This window comes from Aethalodelphis obliquidens, unplaced genomic scaffold, assembly GCF_003676395.1.
Source record: "Aethalodelphis obliquidens isolate GAN/ISIS:26980383/991018 unplaced genomic scaffold, ASM367639v1 scaffold82, whole genome shotgun sequence".
NCBI lineage: Eukaryota > Metazoa > Chordata > Mammalia > Artiodactyla > Delphinidae > Aethalodelphis > Aethalodelphis obliquidens.
In genome coordinates, this window is record NW_020838026.1 from 4,624,115 (window position 1) to 4,650,351 (window position 26,237).

General features: G+C 45.4%; 1 protein-coding gene across 1 annotated transcript in view; it reads right to left on the reverse strand.

The window, feature by feature from the left end:
- The window catches only part of BARX2 (BARX homeobox 2), a 68,018-nt gene extending 42,649 nt beyond the window's left edge, over positions 1-25,369 (reverse strand). Inside the window, exon 1 of the mRNA XM_027092926.1 lies at positions 24,295-25,369. Coding sequence (XP_026948727.1) covers positions 24,295-24,481 — 187 coding nt within the window. The 5' untranslated portion in view covers positions 24,482-25,369. The remainder of the gene's footprint in view (positions 1-24,294) is intronic.
- Positions 25,370-26,237: the final 868 nt, after the last annotated feature.

The window sequence follows — 26,237 nt, forward strand, 5'->3', positions numbered from 1 at the left end:
CGTACCAAAAAAAAAAATTAAAATTAGGGGCCCTGAGGACACACTATGTGGAGATTAAGCCTAGATTCCCCATTTACTAGTTGTGCGACCTTGGGGAGAGCTACTTAACTCAACCACAAATGGTTGTAGAGACCCCTGGCTCATTCTTATTCATCCTTTAAGGTTCAGCTCAGGTTTTCTCATCCATAAAGCCTCCCCCAGCCTTTCCTGCTGCTTCCTACATGGATGGGGCTGAATCCCTGCCTCTGTGCTCCCACAGTGCCTCCGTGCTGACCTTTCACAGTGCTCTCCACAGAGTATTTAAATGCACTTATAATATGCTTATAGCCCTTTACTACTCAGTAAGCTCTTTGAGGGGATAATTCATATTGTAGCTGCTCCCTCATCCTGGCAAAGAGCAGGCGCTCCATGAATGTTTCCTGAGCTGACGCACACCTGTTTCTCCTCCCCCACATAAAGGTGCTTGAGATGATCAGCATTAGCACATGTCAGGTCTAAAGGTCTGTGGTTCTAATCAAAGAGCCACAGACGCTCCAGATGCGGGAGACGCAGCAGCTGGCTTACAGTCTAATCTGTTCTCTTGGCTCTCCAGAACCACTGGTCCACCCGCTCTGCCCCTCCAGTCAATCTGGAAGTCTTCCCATAAGAACAGTAATCCAAACAATAAGCTGTCTAATTAACTCCACTCCAGGAAAGCCTAGTGTGCTGAGGCATGTGTGTTACAAATGCAATACTGATGGGCTACTCTACCAGGTGGGTGTGAGCTGGTCCATGGACCGCCAAGTGGTCCATATGATGTTCCTTGAAGAGCTATTGCAAAAAGTGCTTATGCTTTTTCTCTTTCTGAAAATATCCCTAGAGTTGAACTGTAATCCCAAAAATGGTAGGTTAAGGAGGTAAAGTAGTCAGAAAGGATTTTCTCCAAACCACTGTATTACCAAGGAACAAAACACAGTTATCCCAAGCCTGCTGAGGACAAGAAAACTCATAGCTGCACAGCCCTCTTCTCTCACAAACCCCATCATGGCCACTTGGCTCGCTTGAGGTTCCATAAGCCAAGTATTAGAACTCAAATCAAGCTCATCTTTCGCAAATGGTGCTGAGCTGTGTTCTGTACAAAGTGAGCTAATACATTTCCTGACTTCCCATGCAGGATCTGATGAACTGAGCTAACCAAATGATGAATGCACCAGAATCAAACCCTGGTGGCGCAGTGGTTGAGAGTCCGCCTGCCGATGCAGGGGACACGGGTTCGTGCCCCAGTCCGGGAAGATCCCACATGCCGCGGAGTGGCTGGGCCCGTGAGCCATGGCCGCTGAGCCTGCGCGTCCGGAGCCTGTGCTCCGCAGCGGGAGAGGCCACAACAGTGAGAGGCCCGCGTCCCGCAAAAAAAAAAAAAAAAAAATACTCACACACCTGAAAGTCCAATGGGAACAGCAATGAGATATTGTTTTCACCTGCTGCAACTAGGATTCTAATGCTTTACAATGAACTGTGAATTGCTAAATTCTCAATCAAATTTACATAAGGACACATTTACTGAACATCTGCTTGGAAGAGGAAAACAACTGTGTGTACAGAATCATATTTTGCATTCTCCTAAGTTTCCTGTTTGATATTTAAGGACCTCCAAGCACTTGACTAAGGAGCATACTGTCTCTGTTCAAAAGGAATAGAGTTCAAAAGAAGTGAAACAACTTACCCCTGTCACTCTAGGGGCTCATTACAAAATTAAAAGTAAACTCAGTACAGCAAATGAACCTCCATTCCTGGTAAAACACAAAGCCCTAACTTCATCAAGAGATATGAATAATATCCCGACCTTCCAAGGCAAAACTGATGAAAAGGAAAAAACAAACAAAATGGATTTATGAAGCAACAATAAGTCATGATTCAAAAACACACAATTCACCCTAATTGTTTGCATTGTTCTTCTACTACACAAATATGATGTTGAGTTTCTGCTGGCTTATTTTTAAAACACAACTTCTAAAGATGCATTTCAGACAGTGTTGTCATTAATATTCTATTACATTTGATACAACTTCATCTACAACATTATATAAAGACTGGTGATAAAAATAATTATCCTTGGGTTTCCCTGGTGGCACAGTGGTTGAGAGTCCGCTTGCCGATGCAGGGGACACGGATTCGTGCCCCGGTCCGGGAAGATCCCACATGCCGCAGAGCGGCTGGGCCCGTGAGCCATGGCCGCTGAGCCTGTGCATCCGGAGCCTGTGCTCCACAATGGGAGAGGCCACAACAGTGAGAGGCCCGCATACCGCAAAAAAAAAAAAAAAAAATTATCCTTGGGGTTAGCAGATGCATCCTATCCATAGGCAGGATGGATAAACAACAAGGTCGTACTGCAAAGCACAGGAAACTATATTCAATATCCTGGGATAAACCATAATGGAAAAGAATATAAAAAAGAAATTATATATAAGTATAACTGAATCACTTCGCTGTATAGCAGAAATTAACACAACATTGTAAATCAACTATACTTCAATTTAAAAAAATACTAAAAGGGATTCCCTGGTGGTGCAGTGGTTAAGAATCCACCTGCCAGTGCAGGGGACATGGGTTCGATCCCTGGTCCGGGAAGATCCCACATGCCACGGAGCAACTAAGCCCACGCGCCACGACTACTGAACCTGCGCTCTAGAACCCGGGAGCCACAGCTACTGAGCCCGCATGCCACAACTACTGAAGCCCGCATGCCTAGAGCCCCTGCTCCGCAACAAGAGAAGCCACCGCAATGAGAAGCCCATGCACCACAACGAAGAGTAGCCCCCGCTCGCCGCAACTAGAGAAAGCCTGCATGCAGCAACAAAGACCCAACGCCAGCCAAAAATAATTAATTTAAATAATAAAAATAATTTTTATTTCCAAATGGGTCTGCACTCTTAAATGATGCTTTCAACATTTTTCGGGCATTTCCCCATATCCACTAGCTTAGGCCAGATTCTTTCATGAAAAGATGTTTAATGCCAGTTATGTTCATTAGGTGACTTAACTTCTTTCAATTTCTTATCACTTTTCATCTCTGAAAGTTTTAAAAGGTTTTGCAGTTATCCTGATCATCAACTTTATGGTTCACGAAGGGGGCAAATCTGTATGTCTCTATCATAGGGAACTTTAAGGAAGAAAGGAACAGGTGGTGTGTGATGACACAGCATAAAGGTCCATGAGCTGTACTGGAACCCTGCTGGTAATTCCAGCAGCCCTTCTTCGGGGGCTGAAGGTTCAGGAGCCCTGTCTTTGGAAGCGCAGTCATTGTCTGCAACTGTACGTGCACATCCCATGTCCTGTAGCACCCACCGTCCTCACCAAACTCCAGCATATTCTACTATTCCGACTCCTTTTTCATGTTTAAGCCTTCGTGAGGAGGTGCTATGCACTGTTTAACAGCTGCCATTCAACTCCGGTCCCCCAGCAAACAGGTTACACTTTAGTCTCACAGATTAACTTGAAATGAACCGTTATCCCTCATGGTAAAGTACAATCAAGAGGAACTGAGAGAATTAAAAAAAACAAAAAAAAAAACGAAACAGCGGACACTTTAAAATAGGTAAATAAGGCCTTCAACTTAAGGATTCTCACGCTGGAGCAGGCCATTCCAGATAATGAGGTCTATTACCTAGACGTGGCAAGCTGCATATTATAAATAATTAGACCAAAAAAAAAAAAAAGTGGGTATGGAAAGGAGCAGCTACATTTGAAAACCACAGGTGTAGGATCGGGGTGGTCCCCAGAAGGGGAGAAAGGTCAGTGGTGTGGAGGAAGCAGGGAAGATTGAGTGAGAGAGAAACCTATTAACTACAGTAAAAAAAAAAGTCCTGTAAAGAAACACCAGGCACAGACAAATCTCAACAGTTTAGTGACTTGTAAAACTACACTGCTTTTAGCACCTCCCATATGACACTAATATGCTAGACGCTTGAGGCACAAAGAGGAATAAGGCACAATCTCTGCCCGATGGAAGCTCAGAGCCCCACAGGAGGGGCAGTCGGACACAAAGTCTCAACATACTGTCCCGACTGAGCCCGTACTGCTGGGGCACAGGGAGGGGGCGGCTGGTGTGTGACGGGGCTGGACAGACTGAAGCCAGACACCACTCCCACTCTGGCCTCTGGCAGATGGGCTCCTGTCTTTGATGCAGAAACATAAGGAAACACGTAGGATTTTTTTTTCTTTTTCTGAGATGTAATTCAGAGGTGAAATCCTTTGTCCATGTAAGATTCAGGGGATTCAGATCATTCAGATCATTCAATCTCTACAGCAAACCCAGGAGTATCGGTGTTATTATACCCACTTCACAATGGAAAAGGAGAGGCCCAGGAAAGGACCACGATTTTCCAGAGTCACCAAGAGAGGAGCAGAGGTGGAAAATCAGTCTCCACGGTGGGACTCCAGGTTCCTATCAGGTTCTTTTTGTGTGTGTGTGCGGTACGCGGGCCTCTCACTGCTGTGGCCTCTCCCGTTGCGGAGCACAGGCTCCAGACGCGCAGGCTCAGCAGCCATGGCTCACGGGTCCAGCTGCTCCATGGTATGTGGATCTTCCCGGACCGGGGCACGAACCCTCATCCCCTGCATCGGCAGGCGGACTCTCAACCACTGCGCCACCAGAGACGCCCCCTATCAGGTTCTTAAAACAGATTTTAAGCTTTCAGGGACTCTCCCGAAAGGAGAAGAAAGTAAAAACCCGTCCCCTTGGCAAATGCAGGACTCATCAGCTCCTTAGGATTAGAGGAGCACATTTCTTCCGTGCTGAGCCATGGCTATTTCAGGATGGGGCAGCGGGCGAGGGCTGGAGGCGGCACGGGCGGAAGGGATGGGAGGGCTGGGGCGATTCCAGGAGCACAAAAAGCCTCACACCCCGCCCCAAATGCACGGTACTCACTGCCCACGACCGAGGCCTGATATATACACACCACCAAATGTAAAATACATAGCTAGTGGGAAGCAGCCGCATAGCACAGGGAGATCAGCTCGGTGCTTTGTGACCACCTAGAGGGGTGGGATAGGGAGGGTGGGAGGGAGACACAAGAGGGAGGGGATATGGGGATATACGTATGTATATAGCTGATTCACTTTGTTATACAGCAGAAACTAACACACCATTGTAAAGCAATTATACTCCAATAAAGATGTTAAAAAAATAAAAAATAATAAAATAAAAAGATTGCTCCTGCAAAGCTGCTGCTTCCTTAAGAGGGAAAGCCCCAGGACCAGCTGCTGAGCCAGGCCTGGGCCATTACCTGTTGACATGACCCAGGATCCTTCGAGCTCTATGTCTGTCTTCCAACAGCTTCAGCGGCCAGGGTGCAAGACAGTGGGAATATTGTTCACTGCCAGAAACCGGGCTCTGGGAACCAAGTGGAAACCTCTCCAGGGTCAGCAGTGGACACGGTGCAGAAAAGCAATTTGAAAAATCAAACCTCAAATCGTCATGATAGATTGTGTTCATGGTTTTCTTTTTGGAAGGTTACTAAATAATTCAAGATACATTGAAGCAAATATATATATACATGTTTTTATGAAAAGAAGCTGGTGGCTTCTAATTTAGAGATGAAACTACAGATCACATCGCTGTTTTAGAGAAGTTGTATTCAAAAGGCTGACGGGCCTCGCTGTGATCGTGGGTAAGTCATTTAATTACTCTGAGCTTTGGTCTTCTTTCCAGTCAAAAAAAGCAGACTGGACTCTAGTTCCTTACCAGCTTTAAATCTCTGTGCCTTTGCACAACTCTGTAAGTGATTTCAAAAGCTTTTTCAGGCCTATCTTTTTAAGTTGGAAAATGTTAAGAATTTCTTTTCTAGTCTCCAAGTAAACAGGAGTGGGCAAAGACCCTCTGAGCTACATAATGCAATAGTGTGTGTTTGTTGCTCTGGATGACAAAAGCTTATCTAATGTGTAATTTGGAGAAGAAAGTACTTCACGTTCTAATTTACACTAAGTATTTTCAAATTTGTTTATCAAAATATTTACAAAGCCTTTACTGTAAAATTGGGCAGAGTTTTCTGCCAGTGATTTTTACAATAAATGCTTCGATTCGTTTACAAAATAAAATACACAGATCATTGACAATTCTGGAAAATAATTAACCCAAACAGCAATTAAACATAAACCCACTGGGACTTCCCTGGCAGTCCAGTGGTTAAGTCTTTGCCTTCCAATGCAGGGGGTGCGGGTTCGATCCCTGGTCAGGGAGCCAAGACCCCACATGCCTCGCGGTCAAAAAACCAAAACAAGAAACAGAAGCAATATTGTAACAAATTCAATAAAGACTTTTTAAAAATGGTCCACATCAAAAAAAAATCCTAAAATAAATAAATAAACCCATTTAATATGTAGTATGTGCCCCCAAATGAAAACTACATTTATCTGTGCAAGGAATAGACATTATAATTTTCATTAAGCTCTAAGACTATGCTTTTTCATTGAAAAACTAATTAAATAAGTCCTCCTGGCCACTGGTTTTTAAAAAAGAATTTAACAAGAATGTTCAAGCAGCAATATCTATACTAAGAACTGGAAGCAACCCAAAAGTCCATCAGTGGAGTGGGTAAATACATTGTGTAATATTTATACACTGGATTCTATATAGCAATGAATATGAATGAATTGCAGCTACACACAGCATAGGGGATTCTTGGAATCTATGTGATTCCAAATCTTGGCTGCTACATGAAAAAGCAAGTCACAAAAATACATGCGGTATGATAACATTTATGTCAAGTTCAAGAATGAGCAGAGCTAAACAACACGTGATTAAGAGATACAAACATACGGTAAAACGCCAAACAAAAGCCGGCTATGCACAGAGAACTGAGATGTGGGTTCCCTCTAATGGGCAAAGGGCTGGGGACAGTGCCAGGGAAAGGCACAGGCAGACTCAGACTAAATGCCCTTTTTCTTAAACCAAGTGGTGGGTACACAGGTGTTCGCTGTATTGTTATTCTTTGTGTTGTATTGAAGTATAGTTGATTTACAATGTTGCGTTAATTTCTGATTCAGTTATATGTGTGTGTATATATACTTCTCATGTTCTTTTCCATTATGGTTTATCACAGGATATTGAATATAGTTCCCTGTGCCGTACAGCAGGACCTTGTCGTTTATCCATCCTATATATAATAGTTTGCATCTGTTAACCCCAAACTCCCAGTCCATCCCTCCCCCAACCCCTCTGTATTGTTATTCTTTTTATCCTACATATATTTTATAAATACTTTTATCTACCCAACATTTAGTTTTTTTTTAATTAACAATCAGGTGACATTTATTTAAATCACACGCAGCCTGGAACAATGCCTAAGGCAGTGAAGCATAGTGGATAAGATAGTGAACCTCATCCGTCACTAACTCACTTGGCAAATTTAGGCACCAAGACATTCCCTAGGGCTCCAGCTGTGTAAGAACTTTACTGCTCCTTAGGAAAAAACAAAACAAAACAAAAAAAACATGTCCTCACCACTCTAGGGGTGTATAGCCTAGAAGTAAAGAACTAGGTAAGGAAAGTCAAATGAGTTGTAATATAAGAAAAAGTATTTTTAATATTGCTGAAGATCTACTCTGTACCCAATCCCATGCTTTTGAAAATAAGTAATTCTTCAGGCGTCTAAGCTCCAAACGAGGCAACACAGTTCCCTACATGTGACAAGGTTTGACTTCTCCTCTGCTTTTCCTCCTGTATGCTTTGCGTAGGGTTTTTGTCTTTCCATGTTAGCATCATGGAGATCAGAGATTCTCCCTTCACGTAGTCAGTCTGTATATGACTTAGAATGTTACTGCCTGTCCTCTTCTTTTCTGTACTCTCCACCCAAGAAGAGGTCTATCTCCCTACTTCTTTCTGCTTCCTTCTCTATTAAATGAGAAGAATAATAGTACCTCATATGATTGGGGTAGGAATTAAATAAGTTAATTCATGTAAGGCATTCAGAGCTGTGCCTGGTACATAGGAAGTATTATGTAAGTGTCTGCTGTTATGTTCATTTGTTCTTATATTTATTTTATTATTGTTATTATTGTCGTCTTGTGACTTCAACTCTGATCTGGCGTACGAAAGTCAGATGTAGCGTGTCCCACACGTACTTCTCTTTGACGTAGAATTTTACCTGCAACATCAATCACTTCTTCCTCTGAAGGTACTCTACCTTCCTCTTGTCCTTACCCCTCTCCACTCCATCCCAGCGGGAAGGGCTAAACCTAAAGGATTCTCAGCCTAGTGGCTGGAGAAACCCAACAACGAATAGGAAGCTATCGCCAAGTCAGATTAATTTCAATCTCCCACTTAACTAGCGCTTCATGACTCAGGGGCTGCCATAGAAAATATTGAAGCCTTACCCATTCCCAAGTGCCTAAACAAAAGTGAGAATGGAACAGAGGCACCAAGAGAATCATGCCTGGTCCTTCCCAAGAGGCCTGGCAGCCCTGACCCTCACGAGGTGACAGTTCTGATAGGCACATATAGATGTGCATTTCCACCGCAGAAAGCACCCCAGCAATAAGTGCTTTATCCAGCGATGCACACCCTTCCGGATGGGCCTGTGTGATTACACAACATTCAAGGGCCGGGAAACAAATTAAAGTCAAAGAAGAAGCATATAAAAGTCACCCAAACCTCAAATGGAAAAAGGTCAGTAATTCTGATGCTCCCAGTTGCCATCAGTTGTCATCCTCAGATTTCCTCTGGGAAAACCAGGGAGGGTTAGAAATGCAAAGAAAAGTCCCCCAAATTCAGTGGAATCCCAGCCACCTTCCTGTAAATATTTTTCACCCCTCTCTCTGTGCAGAAAAATCTAGTGTTATTTCTAGAAAGGTTTGGGAACGTTTCTGTAGAGCTAAGAGCCTGATCTCAATTTCAGAGAGTCCTTGTAAAATTCCCCACCAAACTGACTTTCACGCCTCCACCCATAACGGGATGACAAGAGACCCCGATCTGTGACACAACAAAGGAGGTATCTGGGGGGCTGAGAATGACATCCCATGTTGTGGATCAGTAACAACCTCATTTCACAGCCGAGGAGCCCTGTTTCCAACAGTCTCGTTCAAGGGTCTGTAAATTTTTCCCGAGAAGGGCCAGACAGTAAATATTTCAGGCCCTGTGGGCCACACTCTCTCCGTCAAAATGACTCCATATGTACACAAAGGAGAGTGGCTGTCGCCAGTAAAACCTCGTGGACACCAATATCTGGACTTCGTATCATTTTCACATGTCACAGGAGATTGTTCTTCCGATTTCTTCTCTTCTGTGCACAGATGTAAATGCCATCCTTATCTCGTGGCAGCAGGAAGAGAGCTGGCCATCCAGGTTTGGCCTCCCTGGGGTCCAGTCGTCTAGAAAAGTATGGAATGACCCTGACACTTAACAGCTTCCCTCATGTGGAGTCTGTGCTTGTTCACCGCACCTTGATCTCCTCAAGGCATTACACTAATACTCCTTGATCAACCCCTCTTCCCCACACACAGGGGAGGAGGGTCTGTTTTATCAATGGCAGAAACTGAGGCACTGAGCCGGCCCAGAATGAGCCCGTGCAGAGCCCTGGGGGTGGCTTTCTGACAGCTCTTCTACCTTGAACTCTGCGTCCCCATTGCCTGCTCACTTCAAGTGCACACACCTCCTGCACTGGGCTGCATGAACACTATTACTGCATCTTAATAGGATAATAGTGATCTTCTGTGACCCGGGATGGTGCAACTCTTTATTGCATCATTAATATATATCATCATAATATATATGATGATGAGACAACTGTGTGGCTAGGCGGGCCCTGGCCCAACCCCAAGCCATCGGTTGGCTGTCAGTTCTGAGTTATGCCTCTGAGAAGAAGCACGTACTCACGGGGCAATTTCCCAAATGAAATGTTCCATCCTCATTTTCAGATTTGGACAACAAATGCTGAACAAGCACGTAAGGATCCCTGTGTCAGGAGGATAATCGTTTCGTTGCCCCCGACTCTCCTCTCCCCATCATTGCTTCTCACTCCTCACCCACTCCTGCCTACTCCCCTCCTACCAGAGTAGAAACACTTGCCTTCTCTGAATTCACAGACTGAACAGAATGGTCTCAACAAGTTGCCAAAGGTCCATATCTCCAGCTCAGTCCTATTTCCACAATGGTTCTGAGGCACTTAGGGGACCACGTCGGCGTTCTCTCCACGAATCAATACCACCCCACGGCACCAGAACGACACATCCACGTGTCTTAGCCCACCTGCTTCCAGCTGGCCCCCACCCACCCCTGAACCTGGATGATTTCACTAGAGGTTGCTTGAAGGAATCATCAGTATAAACGATTGGAAGGGGTTGCTGCCCTGGTCACCGGGGCTTCCTTCAACCCATGGAAGAATTCCATTCACCCTCATCAAAAGGATTTTTCTCGGGCTTCCCTGGTGGCACAGTGGTTGAGAGTCCGCCTGCCGATGCAGGGGACACGAGTTCGTGCCGCGGTCCGGGAAGATCCCACATGCCACGGAGCGGCTGGGCCCGTGAGCCATGGCCGCTGAGCCTGTGCGTCCAGAGCCTGTGCTCCGCAACGGGAGAGGCCACAGCAGTGAGAGGCCCGCGTACCGCAAACAAACAAACAAACAAAAAAACCTCATAGCTTCTTCCAAAAGAAAAGACTATCCCTAACTCTACTCTTCAAAGGAAAAAAAAAAGTTAAACGTGCTGAGAAATTCTGCCACTTTTCTAAAAACGGTTCTTGAGAGGCACAGCTACATGATGAAACACTTCCTAGGGGTAATTAATCCTGAGCAACTCTTGTAAAAAAAAAAAAAAAAAAGAGTAACAAAGCACATTCTGTGATGCTGTCGTGTTTGACCAGTTTTTGCCACTCATGTATGAATTTGCAAAATTCTGAATTCACACTCTAAAACAGAAAGATGGGGGGAATGAAACATACCTATTCATGAAGCCTTGAACTTCAACAGCTCACGGACCCCACCCAGGCTGCAAGAGGAGGCCCTAGGAGGCAGCCAGTGTAATGACATAACCCACAAGAATGCCCTAGAGTGAAGTGGTTTGTAAAGGATATCTAATTTTTCTTGAGTTTCATCCACCACGAATAGTAATCTTTCTCTAAAGGGCTGTGCTTCGGCCAACCAAGATGAGGTTATTATTATAAGATAATCATTTGTAATAGAAGCTATCAAGTACTGAGTACTTATGTGCCAGAAGCTACGCTAAGTGCTTTATACACACCATTTCATTTAACCTACGTGACTAACCCTATTAGGTAGTTATTACTATCTTCCATTCATAGATGGGGAAGTTGAGGGTCAGAAAGGCTAAATGACTTGCCTAAGGTCACACAGACAAGAAAACACAAACCAACCCAGGACCATCTGACTCAAAACCTATCCAGTAAGATCACTCCACTAAACTGCTTCATAGATTTGAGTCATGGCTGTAAATTACCTCAAGCTCATCTTTAAGCCGTCATCTACACTACAGTGATTCTCAAACTTGACTTTTCATTATAATCTCTTTTTAAAAATACAGATTCCCCAGAACCCACACCAGCCTGACTGGATAGAATGTGGGCGAAAAAAATTCATTTCTTATTCTTTTGTTTTCAGCCATGCCAAACAAATGGCCAGACTTTTTTTTTTATTCCACTGAACTTAATGAGTATTTCGTGAAAAATATTCCAAGTGTTAAGTCTCAAGGCGATTGGCTGGCATTCAGTTGTTAAGTACTTTCTCTCTGGTTCACAAGAATGAATAAATGAATGAACGCACACGTGCCTGGGAATTCCACCCTCGACTCCCATAGAAAAGCTTTATCCAGAAGAAGCTTCCAAAGCTCGTGGAAGCACTGTGACCAAAGGAGACTTGGGAATGTTACACAGATACGGACACTGACGTCCAGGAGCAATGGGATGAGTTCAGGGTCGCCCAGCCGGAAGGCAGCAGGCCCAAAATCTCCCAACCACCCACTTCCTCCAAAGACAGAACTGCTGCTTAGAATTCGTCTGGAATCATTCAGAAACACAAATAATCACAGGAAATGAAAGACAGACTGGCACATGTCAAATGATTATAAATATGTGTAAAGGAGTCAACAGGTTCAAAACATACCCCTCGGCAGCCGGCACACTCCCTGGACCTTTCTTTACATAAAGCATGGGGCCTCCGTGGAAGAAGACAGACTTGACTTCTAATTGACATAAGATTGTGTATATTGAAAGAGACAGACCTGAGTTCCAACCTCAACTCTGCCACTTCCTCATGTGGCCGTGTTGCCATTTACTCAACCTCCCCGAGTGTTGCTTTCCTCCCCCCAAAACCAGTGATAATAGTAACTACTTCCTAGAGGGTCTCCATGCAGTTTAAATTCCTTAGTGAAGAGAAGCACCCAGCGTCTGGCTCACAGTTACCATTTATAATTGTTGTTATTTTTACTTTCCAGTTCCCTGAAAAGTGAAACACGTTCTGTTTACGCAGCTAATTGTTCTATCAAGGCTCAATGTCCCAGTTTAAAAAAATCAGCCCTCCAATAGGACATTCCTTTATGCCACGCTCCAAACCGAGGACTGAAAGCATGCTTCCAAGACACACAGCTGTCTAACGTGCTAAGAGCAATAATGAATTGCATAATATCCAGGGATAACAAAATTAACAACATCTTCCCCAAAAAATCTCCTCTGGGGTGATTTCAATCAAATGTTTCAAGCAATTATTTCAGTCAAATGTTCAGTCATGAAAAAGAGAGGATATGGATTGGAACCTTATTAAAATATATCCCTCTCCCTCAGTGAAACTTGTTCAAAGTTAACCATAAATATCCCCAATCCTCACCTGTACTTTCCCAAGTCGTTCCAAAGAGAAAATCCACGGTGGAGCTGTCAGATTTGCTGCCAGTGATCGGACTGTCAGGGCAGCAGGGGCAGCACCTGCATGTTATCTCCCTCAGACGCACACAGCCCTTTGGAAGATCTCTCCTGATAACATTCACTCCTTTCATAGCCCCGAGCCTGGAGAGTCCATTTTACGAGGAATAAGGTTTCACTGGAGAGACGCAGGAAGGGGACAGAGTAAGGCACAAATGACGTTTCAATCTGTTCCTTTCACTGCAGCCGTCCTGTGCATCCATCCAGGTAAGACAACATGCAGAAGGCCTCGTTCCTGCAGCCCTGAAAGTCTGTCCACTGACAGCAAATCTGATAGATCCACCGGCCTTTCGGTCACGTCCAATTTGGCCACCCTCCTCTAGATGCGGTCATTAGATCCTGCTGACCACGGCTGCACTGCCAAGCACCAAAGACAGCACAGCGACCCTGCCTGTTGATAGCTGGCGTGGGACGTGGGCTCCGAGGCCTTTGATCTATTTGCTTCTCTGTTTACATATGGATTTAGGACAGAGAGGGGTGGTCTCAGAAGAAGAAATGCTTTGGCAAACTCTTGACTGTACAAACTGTTTCATTCACACCAAGGACTATTTTCCCTCTGAAGGGACACAGAAAGAGCTCCCAAAGGACCAGGTTTTTGTCACAATATCTTAAAGCAATATTTCTACATTGGAACTATTTTGCAGAGAAAAGAAGAATGCCTTGGCTGTTAAGATAGGCTGAACAAAACACCTGTCACCAGAGTTGTCGCTGGGGAGTAATGTGGTCCAGGTTACCCTCTCCAAACCACAAGACCACCATTCATCATCCCTAACAGACAGCTCTCTGTGTGGTTACCATGGTAACAGTTCTCATCCCTTCCTAACCATCCCTGATACCACACACCAAAGTTTTAAAATCAAATCATGTTTACAGAATATAAAGAAAACTCAGCCAGCTTACATGCCAATACCAACATGATTCTTCCCTGCCAAGAAGCTACATTTTAATATATTTTTGATTCTTTGGTATTCACAGATGTCCCTAGACAATTTTTTAAGTTAAATTGTCAATAGCAGTGACCATTGGTCAAAAGCCAAGGGTGGGGCTTCCCTGGTGGCGCAGTGGTTGAGAGTCCGCCTGCCGATGCAGGGGACACGGGTTCGTGCCCCGGTCCGGGAGGATCCCACATGCCGCGGAGCGGCTGGGCCCGTGAGCCATGGCGGCTGAGCCTGCGCGTCCGGAGCCTGTGCTCCGCAACGGGAGAGGCTACAACAGTGAGAGGCCCGCCTACCGCAAAAAAAAGAAAAAAAAAAAAAAAGCCAAGGATGGTATATCATTTGAGCAGTTACATATCAAAGCAAGATGCAATCAAAGGCAATCTACTGGGATTTGAAACATCATTAAGAAGAAGGGGAAAGAACCTACTGACTCTTCCTTGCATGCTCAGTAATGGATATTTGCAGAAAACAAACACACACTTCATCAGCACTTCCTTCCAGCCCTAGTGCCCAGCTCAGAGCCCATTTATTCACATGCCGAAGCATTACCTGGGGGAAAGCAGTTATCTTGGTGAAAAATGACATCCCCACCCAGCCAGGGGAGGTAAGTGAGATCCAAAAGCCAATTTCAGAAGCCGCAGTGGTTGTTTCAGGGTGAGTTGTACACATGTGTCTAATTATAAAGTTCTTTCCCCACTGTGAGACTGTATACAAGAAGCTTGTACTTAACAGCTTCTCTCAGGATAGAAAGCTATTAAGAAAACCATCAAAAGTCCCCCAAAGGGTTTCCCTGGTGGCGCAGTGGTTGGGAGTCCGCCTGCCGATGCAGGGGACACGGGTTCGTGCCCCGGTCTGGGAGAATCCCACATGCCGCGGAGCGGCTGGGCCCGTGAGCCATGGCCGCTGAGCCTGTGCGTCCAGAGCCTGTGCTCCGCAACGGGAGAGGCCACAGCAGTGAGAGGCCCGCGTACCACAAAAAAAAAAAAAGTCCCCCAAGATCAAGAGTTTTATGGATATGTGGGGTCTCCCATACTATCATTTTTCAATGTTTATATTATAGAAAATTTCAAACATAAAGTACAAAGAATAATGTAAGGAACATCTTGTACCCATGACCAAGCTTTGCCCAATCTTAATGCTTGGCTGTACTCACATTAGGCCTTTTCTTTTCCTTAATAAATTACTACACAGGAAAGTAAAAATCTGTATATAGCCCTCCCAATCCCATGCCCTTGCCTCCCTAAACAATATACAGTATTGGCCTGCATGTTTTCCAGCGTTATATAAATGGTATCAGACTGTAAGTATCAATCTACAACTTGTGTTTTTTTTCCTCAGCCTTGTATTTCTAAATCTTATCTGTATTAATACAAGTAGATCTGGGTCATTCATTTTCATCACTGCGTAAAATTTCACTGCTTGTATATAATACACAGAATTCTGTCCTTTTTCCTCTGAAGGGCAGTTAGACTGAGATTTTTCACTATCATAAACAACATAGAAATGAGCATTCCTCTACCAATGTCCTATTGCACACATGCAGTGATTTCTCAGGGCACAAACAGAGGTGGAACTGCTGGGTTGAGGGCATGTGTGTATCTGCTTCGAGGTGTTGCCACGCTGCTTCCAAAGCAATTGTGCCAAATAACCCTCCCACCATCGGGGAGTGAGAACATCTATTGTTCCACCACCTTGTCATAGAGCGATACCATCAGAGCCTTTCATGTTTACCTGTCTGACTGGTATGAAATGGTACCTCGTTTTCATTTGTGTTTTCCTGATTACCAGGGACATCCTTTCATGCTCACTGGACACCTAGATCTTCACTTCTATGAGTTGCCAATTTTTCTACGTGCCTTTTTTCTTATTGCTTTGAAGAGATCTTTATACCTTCAGTGACTTTATAAAGTTACTTAACTTCTCAGCTTCCATTAGTAAAGCAGAGATACTATCTCTTAGGAATGATTGGAAGCTGAATGAAAATCACTGGGTCCAGTGCCTGTAACATGCTAAGCCTCAAAACAAGTCACTATTTCTATTACAGTAAGTCCCCTACATACGAATGAGTTCCATTCCGAGAGCACGTTTGTACCCAATTTGTCCATAAGTCCAACAAAGTTAGCCTAAGTACCCAACTAACACAATTGGCTACAGAGTACTGTACATAATAGGTTTATAATGCTTTTCACACAAAGAATACATTAAAAAAAACACAAAAAAATAAAGAAAACAGTTTTAATCTCACAGTACAGTACCTTGAAAAGCACAGGAGCACCAGCTACATCACCGCTGCTTTTACGCTTGCTTCCGGACATCCTAGGCTTGAAATAAAGATACTGTACTACTGTACTCTATACAGTACCGTAACGTACACAAAAGCACAACCACTTGGAGAGGATGTGCGCACGTGACAGTGTCTGCCAGACACGTGAATTAACACGTGATTGGACCTGTGAACGCACTTTCGCATCTTTGAAAGTTCACAACTTGAAGGTTCGTATGCAGGGGACTCACTGTGTCGTTATGAAGATGAATAATGAGGTTCAGGGTTGAGAGTATACGTTTCTAGCCTTTCTCCCCAATTTGTAGCCCCCTTTAGGATAAACACTGCAGAACTCGGGAAGACGACCCTGAGTACCTCTGGCTCCGATTTCCCCAGGACACAAAGACATAATATTAGGACTCTGTTGTTTATAAGTTACCATGAGGAAAGTGTGCAACGTTGACTCTCTCAGATAGTGCTTAAAAGAAACATCAGAGCTACACATCCTCCAATCTACAAGTGGCTGTGATCTTGTCTGTGAGACCATGATCCTGAATTTCAGCAATGGTTAAGTACCTGCATGAAAAGACCTCTGGGAAGAGGGAAGTGGGCGGTGGAGAACGGCAGGTAAATCAGTATTAGGAACCTGTCCGGTATTGCCGGGGTGGAAACACAGCCATGACTACATGCGATACCACCAGGCCCAAGACCTCGCCATGTCCCCACGCGTCATAAGTGATCCTCGCATAAGAAAAGTGAAAGGACAATCATCCTATCGCTTATCACGTACAGAAGTGTGTTTTTCAATAATGACCAAAAGGACATTGACATCACTTTGGTGGCAGGCACACTGTGAAAATACTTCTCCAATATTTATCCAATATCCAGAAGCACGTGTTCCTAAGGACATGGTGGTGAGCTAGAGAGATGCAAAAAAAAAGGAACCACATAAGCTTCTCTGCCTGGACCCTTAAGATATTTAGTTTTGTGCTGAGATCCTCCAGATCGGCTTCTACTCAGTTGCGTCCTGGCTTCTCCTTGGAGAAAGGCCATGTTCATTTTTATGAACTCTGCCAGTGGAGTCAGGGAGCATATACAGCTGACCTCCAGGCCGATCAAGCAGTCCTGACACCAGCTTCAACCAGTGACGAGTGGAGTCCCTTTTTACACGTACTTGCAGCTCGTCTAACATTCAGAATGATCTTCCTCCATATTCAATTTCCACCGGCACTAAAGGAACCAGAGACTTTCCTTAGTGACCCTCTGCCTGTCTTTTGCATAGTAGTCATAGGTAAGAGTCAACTCCAGACCAAATATAATTAAGCCATCTTCTGACATCTATCTGGGTGTACTCCTTTCTTCCTTAAATGTGTGCCAAGTTTCCACTTCCAAGAAGTTAAACTGCCATGTAGAAATGCCGTGGTGATAAGTAATTAGACACTGTAATGGAAAATTAACTGTGTTTTTATTTAGAGCATTCATTTTAACAAGACATTTCTTTTTCCAACTGTTATTAAACTGCAATAAAAATAAATTAAATCCTAAGGATCTGCAAAGGTTTTCTGGTTAAATAAAAACAAAAACAAAAAAGAAGAAGAAAAACCGCCTCTTCTCCTAGAGTCAGAGTATTTCTTATTTTGTTAACATCACTAAGTTGGTACACGGTCCTGGTCTGAACCCCATTCCCGGTAAATTCTAAGGCCAATTCTAACCCTGTCACCCGTGCTGTGGACAGAGGAACAACCCTTCCACCGTCACGGCAGCTGACCCGGAGGCAGTCATGCCAGGCGGGACGGAGGGCCTTCGCCACATGTGGGAAGTCTTCACCCAAATGTTCTCTCTCTTTTTTCCTCCCTGTTTTGCTGCTCCCAAGAGACTTGCAGCCAAGTGATTCGCAACAGCCTGGCAAGCACCTGTGGGCTTTGGCAAGTCCTGGGTTAGAAGGCGGCTAATCCAGCTCAGTGGGGTCCGTCTCTGATGCCCCAGTACAAACACCACCTCCTCGAGATCGGAATGGAAAACGGCATTCCCCAAGAGAGAATGCAAAATGCGGCCTCCACCTGTCCACCTCATCCAAAGCCTTGCAGCCCTCTAACCATGTTCCAGCTAAGGGTTCAGCAGCAGGTGTAGCCAAGGGACGCGAACTGACTTCACTGGGGGTGGAAGAGTGGCCGGCGTGGTCCGCAGGCTCCGCAACCCCCATAGAAGTTCCCAGGCTTTGTACTAAGGCGGGAGCCTCAGATCCGTGCCCCACCTAACTTCCGTCTCTGTTCCTCTTCCTCCCGACCTCAAAACAAAGTGCAAACAGCACCTAAAAATGCTTCTGGGTTAACCCTGATTCAGTCACGCTAAATGCTGGGCAGGGCACTCCCCACCCCCGCCCAGGCTCTTCCCTGAAGGCGCCCCAGCAGGTGTTTAAGTCAAATCAACGTGGGCATTTACTCTCCAAGCAGGGACAGAAGAATTTCAGAAGCCACCTCCGTGTTGCCCCCAGGGTCATTCGGACGCTGAACTACATACCAGGCGGAATCAAGCGGCTTCAAGAACTTCAAAGAAACCCACCCTTTTCCCTATTCCTTCCCTTTTTTTGTTTTCATCTCTCTTTACAATCTAAACAACAATTTACCGTCCTTACTGCTTTTCAGATAGATTCCTGGGATGGAAAAACCTAACAATCTTCTCATTTAGATTCCTGAGGTACGTTAAAACCAGCAGCTATATACCAGCCACGCTGGGATCACAAATTTTATTTTCAAGCCAGAGGTAACAACCAACACTGCAGGAAATTGGTTTCATAAAAGATCTACTGCATATACAATTTCAGTTGAGTTGTATTTAAGGAGGTTAATATGACAATTTTGGTGTTGATAATACCCTTTAAGTGGAGTTCAAAGAGAAAATTCCAGACGGTAAGCAAACGGATTAAATTATCATAATGTTTCACAATTCCAAAGTGCCTACATAGACTCCAGAGGACCACAAAAAAGAGCTTGGCAGTGGCTCTACAGGTGTTTCAGAGAAAGATTTAAAATATCCCAACTGTTAGCCAAGACTTAGAATAAACTTAAAAATAATGGCAGTGGACTTCCCTGGTGGCTCAGTGGTTAAGAATCCGCCTGCCAATGCAGGGGACACGGGTTCGAGCCCTGGTCTGGGAAGATCCCACATGCCGCGGAGCAACTAAGCCCCGTGTGCCACAACTACTGAGCCTGCGCTCTAGAGCCTGCGAGCCACAACTACTGAGCCCATGTGCCACAACTACTGAAGCCTGCGTGCCTAGAGTCTGTGCTCTGCAACAAGAGAAGCCACTGCAATGAGAAGCCCGCGCACCGCAACGAAAAGTAGCCTCTGCTCACCACAACTAGAGAAAGCCCGCGCAGCAATGAAGACACAACGCAGCCAAAAATACAAAATAATTTAAATAAATTTAAAAAAGTAATAATGGCAGTGCCGTCAACAAGCAAGTGTAAATATTTGTTGAATTAAATTATTGAATTAAATGATACTGAAGATTATAGACCTTTGGAAAGGCATTTTAACTTGCTAATTTCTAATCATTTTCCCATTCGCTATTAGAAAAATGAGAACCAGCGAATAAATTGCTAATAAACTATTCACTCATTAAAACTGACCCCTAAGGAATCCCTCAGTGTCTCTATTTAACAAAGGTGTCATAAAATTTAAGGAGTAAGGAGACAACAGCTGAGGATCCCAAAAGAGCTCAGCTCCAAATATATCCTGACCTTGGATGAGTCCTCTATCCTGGGCTTCCCTCAATTTATTTACCCTTAGAATGGGAACAGGAGAGGCAGTGATGAGTGATTTGCTAATGAAAGCGTATTTGCCTCTGGTAGAAATACAAATGCTTGTTAATAAATATCATTTTCCACACCCCCAGTTTGCATTTCTCTATCAACGTTCCAGCGCCCAGGATCCAGGTTCCCAAGATACTACAGGTTTTGGTCTCCAACTAAAAGACTGAGCTAGGATTGGGGGAATCACTGGAGCCAACCCATGAAGTGGCAGCAGACTCCCTGACCCCCATCGCACAAGTCCACACCTCATTTCATTTTTCACCAGGATGACACCCAATCTTTGTGATAAAAATGAGCCCAAGGACACCACCCCAAAGAACTTGTTTCTCTTGGACCCACCAAAGAATAAAAGGTTCTCAAAGCCCGCTCCTAAGATAAACACCCTTCCCCACATGCCCCTTTTAAATGGCTGGTTAACTGTCCCTCGGGTGTCACCGCACAGCTTTATCCCGGGTGTGTAATGGAGCTGGAAGAATCTTCCTGATTTCTCAGTACCCTAATATGAAAGACGGCGGTGTACAGTGCGGGCTGAAACTATGTTTAAGCCCTGATGTGACCCTAGCACTTCGCAAAAAAAAAAAAGGTATGTTCTGCTTAGGAAGGCTGGTCTGTGGTCACTGTGATTCCTCCCAGTTAGCTCTGTAAGACTGGCCACTGGAGGTCACGGGGAGAGCCTACAGAACCCTTCTGCCAGAGGAGACAAAAAGAATTAAACTATAGGTTTTAGTGAAATCACTAAAAGTCATGCAGGGGCCATGGGTTGTAAAATGTACAAATACCTCTATTCACCTCCCCCCAAATGTGCGTGTACAAGCCCTAGGGTAATTCTAGGTTATAAGTATCGGTAATTATAATAAGTTATAAGTAATTATGCACAGTACTTAGGTTTCTCAGTATCATCTTATGAAAACTCTTAGGGTAAATTGTTACATCCTTGTTTTTGTGAAGCAAGTTACTCATTTTTTCCAAACACCCCTCAAATTTAGAGAGTCTGCCTATTTCTAAAGATCAAACTGAAAGAGAGATCCCTCAAAGGGAACCGTGCCGCCACCTCTGCAATCTATTCCGTCCTGAGAAGTCAGTTCAAGGGACTCTTCCACCAAGAAACATTAATCACAACCAGAAAAATAAAACAATGCACCTGAGAGTTAAACAATATTTATGATATCATAAACTGCAAGTCATTTTTCGCCTTCAATCACCGTCAACGTTCTAATGTTTATGAGAGATCATCACCGGCTTCTAAGGGGCAATACAGTTCCATTATGAGTGACGATTACTGTTACCAGATTTTAACGTAAGAACAACATGTCATAAACTAAGTTCATTCTAAACACCTTCCATACCTCCTCAACAGTCTGAATAACAAACTTTTTTTTCAAATGGAGGATCTCTTTGGGCTTGGTTTTTAAATTTTATTTTAAATTTAATGACAAATGTTCCTTTAGTTTGGCTTTAAGAGGAGGATTCCTTTACTCAATATCTATTATGTGATGCAGGAGATCTATTAGGAAACTTAAATCAGTCTGGAGATTGCTCCCTAAAACTAAAATTACTCTATTTTAATAAGGAAGGGCCTGTTCAAATAAAGAATTGTTTTTGAAGATGAGTAGTCTGTCAAGGTTAGGGTGTCTAATAATAAATTACTGTCAAGTGATTACCTACCAGATGAGAAATGTTTCCATTTCTCAGTGTACTTGAATATACATGCTCTTCTGCCCGAGATCAGCATCATAAACTGACATTAGGATTTTGCTAAATCTGAACGACATGGTTTGCCTAATTATGTAGCGGCTTTTTAAACGCTGTAGCTTTTTTTCCACCACAATTTCATGTATTTACTGTGCACGGTGGTCACTTTATTATCTTAGTTTTCATTATTTTAGCTGACAAAGGTCACTTCTGTTCGTTATATAAATCTTAAAACAGCAAACCAAAGGATGAGATAGTTCAGTAATTTTAATTCCAATTTATGCCTTTCACTTGATTTGAACATTTTATGCATTGGTTCCACCAAAAGTGCTAAATATTTATCTCTATCCAGAAAAAATATATATATAGTTTCATTATGAATGCCAGCAACTTACTGCTGTTTTTTTAATTAATAAAAAAAAGATTAAGTTCATCCAATTTAAGATTTGTGATCCTGAACATAACTGTTAAAAGCAACAAAAATGCTTTGAAAGCATGGTATTTGCAAAACCTTTGAGAAGTCGCTAATGGTATTCCCATGATCTAATACATGTAAGGCTTTAACTGTAATCGTAAACCCACTGAAAGCTTATGATCTGAAAGGATGGACTATTGTAGCCAGTTTTTGTGGGTTTAATTCCACTGGCAAATCCCAGTTTCTATATTTTAAATCTCAACTAGAGCAAAATCACAACACATTTTCAGAAGAACAACCTAAAGAAATCAAGCATGGGAACAATAAGGCAAGAACGCCAGTGCCAACAACCACCCTCTCCCACAAACCATCAAAGAACTCCAAAAGCACGAGGCTGAGCACAACTTTTAGTTCGTGAACTATGTGCGATTCACTTTTAACACTCACAAAAGTACACATGAATCGCTGTATTTTCCTCCGATGTATGTCCCACACAAGGTTCAATAAAACACAAAACTTACTCAGCCTCGACGGATGACTGGGTCATTGTTTTTGGAGGCTGTTTATTACTCTTCCTCTGGCATGATTTCTATGATCCAGTTCTGTGACTGCTAAATAGGCCAGGAAAAGCTGCCTTCAAGTCAACGCATGGCGCGAAGTCGCTAAAAAGTTTGCCCGCATCAGGCTATGCCTAGGTGCTTAGGAGAAGCTGTTCTGCTTTGTCCTAGGGACCTCCAGGTACGCAGTGTCTTTTCAGGGTGCGAGAGATTTACGATTAAAACGGATCCTCTCTTTTTCCTTTAAGGGATTTGAGTTCTCATGGCAAATGATTATTTATGCTCAAAACAAGAATCAGCCTAGTTCCCCGCTCCAAGATCTATGCAGACAACTCATCCCAGGTGTAACGCATGGCAGACATACAAATGTAAAAACATCAACCATATCTACCTTGTTTTTCAAATTTCTTCTTCGTATCTTGTTTCGTATATTTCTTGGCTTTTAAAATGCAGTATTACAAGTCTTGTTCTGGGCTACCAGGCCTAATTCCACCTTACAGACAAAACGTATTTTACAAAGGAGTAATTGAGTATAATACTCATTTTATTACCAAATACATGTAGGAACAAGTTGGTTGTCAAAGAACTTTACTGTATGTACTTACACACGTATTTACTGATTGTCCTAGAGAGCCTATCAATGGAATCAACAGAAAATGCAGTATTCCAAGCACAGTGTACTAACAGCCTCTTGGCCTGAACGTTCCAAAAATATCTTTCAAAGCCACTGCTATCTTTTCAGTTTACTTTTTCAAAGTAAGTACAATTAAATTCATTTATTTCATGCTACCCATGCAACAAATATACCCTCAAAGGGTCTTTCGGTTTGGAAATACTAAATTTTTACCTTCAGTTGAAAGCAGGGTCAATAACTTTTTTGATAAAAATTGCTTCAATTTTTTTTTTTTTTCGCTATACCCACGTCTGGAGAGCCTAAATCCTTATAATGCCAGGGCACTATGAAACTTGGAGCTTCTTTTAATGCAAGTTTTTTAGAAATAACTTTGGATTTATTTTCTACATAAACCTATGACTTTTCAAGTATATTTATTAAGTGTTCTTTATTTTTACTACGGGTCTCGTTCTTGTGGAGAAAGCAAACCAGATTTGAGGAGTGTTTTTATCGTGATCATTGTTTTTTAGTCACTTAAAACTCACAGGGTTGACCTCCTCAGCTGGCTCCACAACACGACACATTCCAGAACTACTTCCCCAGAGGGAGATCCTTTTAAGTAAAGTTCAGCGGATTTTGCGGGGAACCTCAGGATACTGACTTACTTGTAAAATTCCCAGTGGAGACAGGAGGAAGTTGGACGAGTTAACTCAAGGTGAGAAGCAACGCCACTTCCTGAGACAATGATTTAAGTGCTCAACCAGGTCAAGGGTTTGAACTTTCTTCCTGAAAACCACAGCAGCGCTGGGAAGGAGGAAGGCTCTCCTGCCAGCAGATCCCAGGCGCTGCGGGGCGGCCGGCTCTCGGGGGCGCGCTGCCTTGACTGCCTTTGTAACCTTGCCATTGACACCTTGCCGGGCCCCTTCCAGGTTGCAGAGGCCTCTGCAATGCTCGCCTCGGACAAGTCTAGTCCTCTTGCAGGGGCCCACAATTCCCGGGCCCCTTCCTCTCGCCCTTGGGTGGGAGGACAGAGGTGGTCAAGGGCCCGACCCCGGCACGAAAGCGGCCACACCCCACTGCGCTCCCGCGGGCCGTCTTACCGGTACAGGAATGCAGGGGCTTGGGTCGCACGACCAGCGACGGGCACATGGAGTAGAGGGAAAGTTTCTCAAAGTAGTCGCAGGTCTCCTTGGAGAGGATCTCGTCGATCATGAAAGTCTTGTAGCGCCTCCTGGCTGCTTTGAGCTGGCCGGGCGAGCTCAGCCTCAGCTCTGCGTGGCAGTGCATGGTGAGCCCGGGCGAGCGCCCGCCGCCCGAGGCCGTGGGGCTGGCGCGCCGGCGGGGGCCTCCGGCCGGCTCCTCGGCGACCGGGAGGCGGCGGGGCTCAGGAGGTGCGGAGGGGAGCCGGCACCGGGCGCGCGGGCTGCGCGTCTAGACCCACCCGCGGATCAGCATCTTCGCCGAGCCTTTTGGGGACAGTGCAGCTGTCAATCAGCGCGCGCTTCCCGCAGGGCCTGGTGCTGAGCCGCGCGGAGGGCCGGCCGCTCGGCGCCCACCCCGCCCAGCCCGCCTGTGCCACCCGGGGCGGACCTGCGCGCCTCGTGCCCGCCGCTCTTGATAGCCTTCTCCAGCCTCTCAGCGTCTCACGCTTGTCTGCGTGCCTATTTTAAGACACTCGTTCCGGCTCTCCTCCCCGCCCCCCTCCTGGGACGAGCTCCAGGTGTGTGTGTGCAGTGTGCGCGCCCGTGTGTGCGCGCGGTGCGGGGAGCGCGCGCCGCCCCCGCCAACGGGCTAGGCCTCCGGGGGCCGCTGCCCACGCGGAGCCCCGCGCGCCACCCTCGCGCCGGGCCTGCCGCGCTCCCAGCCGTGCTCCCATCGCCGGCACCCGGCGGGCGGGCACGTCCTGGTCTGTTAGTAGAAAGAAGTCGAGACTTCGCCGAGGCTCCCGAGACTGCGGGCCCCAGAACCGGCGCCCCCGAGGAGCTGAGTGCCTTCCTGCCTCCCCACGTGGACTTCCGCGCGCCGTTTCCCAAGGACGGCACCCGCCCCTAGCGTCCCCTACGCTCGCAGCCGGCTCCCAGCCCGCGCGTTCTGGCACCCGGAGCCTACGCCGCGATCGCGAACTTGACCGTTCCACGGAGATACCAAACCATCAATGACCTTTGCCCTGTCCGTTATCCCCATAGTAAACTGTTAAAAAAAAAAAAGTAATCAAAAGCACGTGTTCCCTTTTTATTTTTGAGCTCTGTTTATAAACCTTTTTTCGTCCCCAGAAGGGCCAGCGCAGCGGGACTGCCGGGTGCGGCGAGTCAGCCCGGTCGTGGCTCCTGGTGCCCGATACTCTGGCACCACGGCTTTCGTCCCCCGGGTCCCTGGCGACGCGTAGGGCTGGGGGAGCCGCGAAGACACGGTTCATTAGGTGGTTTGTCTTCTGCCTCTTGGGCGCCTAACTTCCGAGTCTGTCCCAATCAGTATCTGAACGAACTTTTGTTTTCAGTTGGAATTGTTGGGCGAGGGGCGAGGGGACCCCACCCAGCCTCGGCACCCGGACCGTCCCGCTGCCCGCGTCCTGCCCCCTCGCCCGCGCTCGGCAGAAACTGCCGGTGCTGCCGGTTTCGCGCAATTATGCCTGGGAGTTAGTTTGCACGGGGCCGGAAGAGAAACGCACGGTAAGGAGACTGAGAATTACAGACGCGGATGGTCTTCTCCGAGACCGAGTTTGGGTATGGTGACATCTCGCGGCCCCGGGTAACGGCGGGCTCGCTGCAGAGCTGCTCGCCCTGCAGCCCGAGTCGCCGCGGAAGCAAGTGGACGCGCGCGCCAGGGCCAGTGGTTCAATTCAGAGGGAAGGGGAAAGCCTGGAGAACTAATAGGCACTGAGAGAAAATAGTAATAAACCGAATCAGAGCCTTGCATTAGACGTGGCCCGCAACGCGCCTTTGAGGAACTTCATTCCCGAGGTGTTTGCGTGCGCCCTGGCTCCCCTCCCCTCCTCCTCTCCATTTAGAACGGTTTTCGTTTATTCTCATGATATCTCCTTATG